General features: G+C 36.9%; 1 protein-coding gene across 1 annotated transcript in view; it reads right to left on the bottom strand.

The window, feature by feature from the left end:
• Positions 1-1149: 1149 nt before the first annotated feature.
• The window catches only part of cacng7b (calcium channel, voltage-dependent, gamma subunit 7b), a 24167-nt gene continuing 17924 nt past the window's right edge, over positions 1150-7392 (bottom strand). The window contains exon 6 of the mRNA XM_047810691.1: positions 1150-4180. Within this exon, the coding sequence (XP_047666647.1) occupies positions 3737-4180 (444 nt within the window). The 3' untranslated portion in view covers positions 1150-3736. The remainder of the gene's footprint in view (positions 4181-7392) is intronic.

The following is a 7392-nucleotide window of genomic DNA, read 5'->3' as shown; positions in this document are numbered from 1 at the left end:
AGAGGTTTTAGATCCAGGAATTAAATAAATCCAAGATGTTGATCTTCTTTTTCTTGGAAGTGTCCTTTGGGTCATGATCATGCAGGAAGGTGATATTTTCCTCCATCTTCAGCTGTCTAACAGACACCTGCTGTTTTTGTGCAAAAAAGACATTATTATTAGACAATATTCACTTTATCTTGACTAGATCCTGAGTCTAAACTGAAGAGAAGCAGCTCCATAACACCATGATGCAACCACTATGCTTCAATGTAAATATTGTGTTCTTTGGGTGAAAAGCTGTCAAATCATTTAGAACTACTGTATGCCCAAAAGGCTGTATCTTGTTCTTATCAGACCATAAGACAATTTTATATTTGATTTTACTTTGTAATAAAAGGCTTCCATCTAGCTGCCCTGTCCCATAGGGAAAAGATGAGGTACAGTATAGTATAACAGGGATCATTATTACATGCAGACAGTAACCAGAACTTGCTTGTTATTCCTACAGCTAAGATCTCTTACAGCCTCCCTGATACATTTTCCGTTTGTTTTGGGAGAGACATCCTGTTCTTCCTTAGTTGAATCTGGCCTTTACAGTGTTACATGCTACGATAATTCAATTCAATTCAATTCAATTCAATTCAATTCAATTCAATTCAATACATTTGTATAAATCAAGCAAGTTTATAGAAGTATAGAAAGAGAATAAAGAATTTGTAAGGTTTACAAGTAAATTACTCTAACATTTATCCCTAATGAACAAGCCTGAGGCAAAGGTGGTGAGGAAAAAACAGACTCAGAAGGGAATCTTATCCTCACTTGTGTGATCCTCATATGAAATTCTTTTCTACCCTTCTTCTGATCCATACCTTATGAAGATGAGGTCCTGCTCATGCTTTCTAAGCTCTTCATAGACCATGGTTTCAGCAGTCAAATGAAACAAAAACATCCTACAGAAATGGCTGATTATTATTTAAGTTTTACTTAGAATCGTGTCACTGATGACAGATGTGTGTACGATCATTCCACTTGTACATGTACATGTACATCTTTTCCTTAAATGTTTCTGTTTGTTTTTCACCATCATTTTGTTGGCTACTTTATCATATTAAAGGTTTAAAAAATCTGACAGGATATTAGCTTAGTTTGATTTTATATGTCACACAAAATGGCACATTGTAACAGGAGTGTTTAGAATTTTAATATCCATTGTAGAAAGGTATAACTGCTTAAAGCAGCAACAAGCAACTATACCTAAGTATATTTTATTATGGATACAGTATCAGGCATGGGAAGAAAATGTTTTGACATTGCTGCAAAATGCCTATAAATAATTATTTGCCATCAGCGTTATTACAGAGAAGTCTGAGAATGAAGAATACCCCAAATACATGAAGAATACCCCAAATACATGAAGAATACCTCGAATACATGAAGAATACCCCAAATGCATGAAGAATACCCCAAATACATGAAGAATACCTCGAATACATGAAGAATACCTCGAATACATGAAGAATACCTCAAATACATGAAGAATACCTCAAATACATGAAGAATACCCCAAATACATGAATAATACCTCAAATACATGAAGAATACCTCAAATACATGAAGAATACCTCAAATACATGAAGAATTCCTCAAATACATAAAGAATACCCCAAATACATGAAGAATACCTCGAATACATGAATACCTCAAATTCATAAAGAATACCTAAAATACATGAAGATCACCTGCCATAATTGAACATATTTTAGTTGCCTTTAAAGAGGGATTGTAATGATGTACAGCCATTGAAATGACAACCTTGTATTGAAATTTAGAGCATTGTTTCAGCTGAATAGAGAAGATCAGCCAGCTATTTCTTCAACGGCTTTTATTTTGCTTGTCTATAGTTTGGTCCTTTACACTAAGTTGTGAGTTATAATGTTTTACACTATATTTTATAACTTGTGTGCTTATGTTTAATGTCTACTACTGTTGTCACTTATGCTTTGTTGCTCTTTTATTGAGGATGGAGGGATTTCTGTGCTTCTTTTGTTGTTCTTTTCATTGAATTGTATAGCAATATGTAATTCTATAGAAGCGTAACTATATGTATAGGAGCATTTTTCAGGTTTCGGGTCCTACTTTATTTCTCATTCATAACCTGTTGCAGTTACAGTGTGTTGAACTTTCTTTCTTTCTTTCTTTCTTTCTTTCTTTCTTTCTTTCTTTCTTTCTTTCTTTCTTTCTTTCTTTCTTTCTTTCTTTCTTTCTTTCTTCAGTATGACAGTCACATTGATGTGCATGATACGATTTTTATTGTGATAATATTTACTTTATTACTGAGTAAATTATGATAATGGATCAGATGATTACTTCCCTAGGATGACATTTAATTCTAAATTTAACATCTTGAATATTTGAATGTGCCTTAAAGGTGGAACGATTTGCTATTTGGGCAGCCATTGAGCTGCTACTGACATTTCCACCAAGTGGCCTCAAATCTCTAAATTCCCAAAGGTTACTTACGGCTGCTTTAAAATGTATTATTAACGTATAATATATGTGAATCTATTATATGATGTCAGTAGTTAACAAAAATAGGAACATTGTAAAACATATTGGCACTATATTGGCAAATAAATAACGATAATTATGCAGAATGAACATTGTGGTTTTATTCTAATGATAACCACCATCACTCAAACAAATGTTATAATAAATACTGGATCTCTTTCACACGATAAGCAACAGCACACTTGCAGTACAAACCTACTCTTAAAGTCCCAAGTAGGATTTTAATCTAAAGTGCAGTAGAATGAGATGCCTATATTAAGGGACAAATGTGAATGTAAGATGACTACTAAGCTGCACCAAAATGGGTGAAAAAAAAACATTTAAATTGAAAAGCCAGCAAAAGAACCAATACTCAAAAAGCCCTTACTGGGACTTTAAGCAAAGTTGGTTTTCCAGTCACTTTTAATTTTCAATGCATATAACAGTTCCCCTTCTCAGCTGTGCATCTTGTAATATTTTCCCATACCAGTTAAAATGACACATATTATTTACATCATAAAAATCATCAGTCTGGAGTATCTCATATTCAAAGTAGAAATAATATACCTATTTTACATATTTTCCCTGGCAACAAGTAAGCTTAAATATGTCTTCATGATAATAACACTAATACTGATAGTTTGAGAGAGAGAGAGTGATGAAAAGAATACATTTTCGATATCACTAATAGAACTGAAGGCAATAGTTATTGTCTTTGTGCACTACATATTTAAGTATACAACAATGTGTGTTATAATGGAAATGTTTTGCTGTGTACATTGCTTGTGCAATAAATCTCCCTGTATCACACCCAGTCATGAAACTGTTTACTATTTCATTATAATGTTCAAATCTTATTATTATTATTATTATTATTATTATTATTATTATTATTATTATTATTATTATTATTATTACTATTATTATTATTATTATTATTTTAAGATACATGTCTTAACCTAGCTTATTGCACACTAGTCACAAAATTCTCCTGTCATGTTCTCTCAAACCATGACACATAATCTGTGGATAATCGCTCTCTCTCTCTTTCTCTCTCTCTTGCTCTCTCTTTGCCTTCATCTCACTTTGTTTTGCAAATGTTAAGCAAATTTTCAGAAAATCAGCTAAAGAAAATGTGAATCAGTATTTTGTTTCCATTTATGCTTAAATTCAAAATTTGTAAAAATTCAGGTGGCTGAAAACCCCTCTAACATGGCGAGGCGCTCATGCGCATGTGTGCGTGGTAATGAGGGGGTGGCACAGCAGGCGGTGGCATGGACAGGGGCAGGGGCTGGGACTCTGTGGGGTGGAGAGGGTGGCTGTGGCTGAAGTGTGAGGGTGACTGAAGCTGGAACGCAGCTGCAGACTCTGGGCTGGAGGCAGCGGTGGCACTGGGGGCTGACACGCTGTGCTGAGCGATGAGTTTTGCTGGAGGCTGCTGGGACTGTGCTAGCTGAATGGACACGTCGCTGGAGAGCTCAGATGCACTGCGAGCACGCTGGTGAGGTGGCCAAGCATCAGGCTGCAGGAATTGACCGCTGTAATCGCTGCTCTCAGACAGACGAGGGCGGTAGAGCGCTGGGTGAGGCCGATACATCTCCTCTTCAGTGTACCGCTTCATGAAGAGATACACAGACATCACACCAGCACCCTGAGAGAGAGAGAGAGAGAGAGAGAGAGAGAGAGAGAGAGAGAGAGAGAGAGAGAGAGAGAGAGAGAGAGAGAGAGAGAGAGAGAGAGAGAGAGAGAGAGAGATGAGGTGGGAGAAAGTGTATGAAATTGACATGAATGAAACAGACTGTGTTTCAATACACATTTAATTTCATTTTGTACACAATTGTCATAGAAATATGTGTGAAAAGGGTGACATAAAAGAAAAAATATAGCTCTCATTTGTCTCATTATTCCTTCAGTGGGTAAGTGATGGAGCTGTAATGCAATGTGTGAGATGGTGCAATGATTTAATGCTTTAGCAATTTCTGTCTTGAAAATAGCTCTTCAAATCAGTACGCTTTCTTTAGCTTGCTCTCTCAGACAGACAGACAGACAGACAGACACACACACACACACACACACACACACACACACACACACACACACTACACACACCACACACACTACACACACACAACACACACAACACACACACAACACACACACAAATTGCTCCCTAAGCAACCGTGATATCATGGTAGTGAGGAGACCCTGCTGATTCAGGCAGAATAAATAGTTTCAGCCAGTACTACAATTTTGCTAAATACTTACTCTAGCAGAACACATAGACAAAATGGCTGACTGACAGCTTCATGCCTCAAAATCAATCCCCGCCGTACCGCTTTCACGTCCTGTCATTGACTTTCCTTTCCTTTCCTTTCCTTTCCTTTCCTTTCCTTTCCTTTCCTTTCCCTTCCCTTCCTTTCCTTTCCTTTCCTTTCCTTTCCCTTCCCTTCCCTTCCTTTCCTTTCCTTTATTTTCCTTTCCTTTCCTCATTTCAACCCTGTGCCCCTGCACTAGTGAAAAACAAGTGTTATTAAGATCTAATCAACCTTCATTTCCAAACAGATTTGGTCCTCAGGCTGAGCTCAATCTCACTGAAGTGATCACCGACTGCCTTCTCATACAGTATCTGCATTTATAATAATAACCAAGTAGGAACTGAAATTGCTTGAAATGCTGAAGACTTGTGATCATTGCATTCACAGTATAAAATAAGCAGCACTTCAGGTAAGTGGGGAGCAAATTTACTAAGGAGTTGTATGTCTTAAACATCTTAACTTGTGTAGCTGGGACAATCAGTTTGACACAAATATGTGTAAGAAATAGATCATTTTTGAAATGTCAGACCTCTTTGAGGAGGAAAGAGCTGGCAGCAAACGCAAAGGACCAGCCATAGTGATAGTTAAAGAAGTGCTCCGGTTCTCTGGGCCGGTTCATCACCTCATCGTTTATACTGGAGATATAGAGCACTAATCCCACCACCAGACTCAGACCTGAGAGAGAGAGAGAGAGAGAGAGAGAGAGAGAGAGAGAGAGAGAGAGAGAGAGAGAGAGAGAGAGAGAGAGAGAGAGAGAGAGAGAGAGAGAGAGAGAGAGAGAGAGATCATAAACAACAACAAAATCTCTAGATCATTGAGAGAAGCCATGGCTTTAAGTGGATGGCTTTTTTTTATTGATGTAACAAAAACAAACCACTGCCATGAGTCAAATAACAAAGAAACTTAAAAGTTTAACTCTGGGGCTGATTTCTTTTTATTCCAGACTATAAAATCCTGTAATGGACTGTTGTGTCGTGTCGTTATTACACTTAGATTTAATGTATGTTAGGATTAATTTATTAGGATTAAAGTCCATGTCACATCCATTTCAAACCATCAGCAGTTATACAAGAATCATGGGAAATAAAATAGCACGGGTAAAATACATGAATAAAAAGATTAACTTACAAGATTACATAATGCTTTACATACTAAGCCTTGCTTAGTACTTTCAAACACGTTCTGCATACACATGCAAACACACACACACACACACACACACACACACACACACACACACACACACACACACACACACACACACACAGACACCATGCCTCAGGCAGGACATCAGGACATGAACTCCATCTGGATACATCGCTTCACACAGGCACCCTGCTGCAATGTATGTCCTATATGAGAGCTGGACACACACACACACACACACACACACACACACACACACACACACACACACACACACACACACACACACACACACACACACACACACACACACACACACACACACACACACACACACACACACACACACACACACACACACACACACACACATACACACACACTCCTAGTTCAGTCATAGAATGTCCCGCTAATCTAACGCATCACATGCTCTTCCTTCTAACTGCAACTGACATGAAGGTTAAAAAAAGGTGGGAGAATTTCTTTTCTTCCTGAATAGTGTGTCAGTGGAAGCTGGAAAGCTGAGGGAACAGATTGTGCCAAGATTAAAGAAGCTCTTTCTTGTTCAGATTCAAGGTTAAAGCTACAGTACGGTGATTTAAAAAACACTGTGTGTTAACTGGAGTAAAGTTAGTTGGGTACATGAGCTATTGTCAGGATTTGGATCCCAATGCCAATGTTAGGAAAGCAAATCACTACAATACAACTTTTTCCAAGTTAATTAATAAACATACGTATATTTATTTTTTTACTATGTTTTAAAAAGTTTGTCTTGCCTGAAAAGATCAGCATTTACTTTTTTCCTGTTATGCCCTGTTACATTTGCATAGATTATTTAATATTTTTATTTCTAAAGGGATATTTTATTTTTCTGAACAACTGCAGTGTTGTTTATTAGTTGAATTGAACTTTCTTATATATGGAATAATGGAACTCATTACTCTTGCTTTCCTATTAACTCATATTCTCCTCTTTTTCCTTCATCGGTTGACATTTCCTGCACAATCCCCATCGCACAACAGCTGAAGACTGGTACATTCTGACACGTGAAGCGAGCCACTTTATGTTGCCAAACTGATGCTCATGATGCTTCAAACCCCCTAAAAAACTAGAATTTATTTTATATAAAACCAACATCATTTCCATGTAGATGAAGGGAGTTGTGATAACACAAATTATTTTGTAGGACAAATTGTTTTCGACTTGAATTAAATTAAATGTAATACTTCAGTTATTTCTTCCTGTCAGTGGTTCAAACTATTAATTAGAAACTTGTTTCAGTTCAATTAAGCATAAGCAATGAAATTACATTTTGATGAGAAACGATTTTTATCTAAACTACAGTATATGTAATCTTTTGTCATAAAATACTCATCTCTCTCTCTCTCTCTCTCTCTCTCTC

This window comes from Tachysurus fulvidraco, chromosome 3 (assembly GCF_022655615.1).
Source record: "Tachysurus fulvidraco isolate hzauxx_2018 chromosome 3, HZAU_PFXX_2.0, whole genome shotgun sequence".
Lineage (NCBI taxonomy): Eukaryota > Metazoa > Chordata > Actinopteri > Siluriformes > Bagridae > Tachysurus > Tachysurus fulvidraco.
The sequence above is the reverse complement of the archived record's forward strand: the minus strand, read 5'-3'. Positions and strand labels throughout refer to the sequence as shown.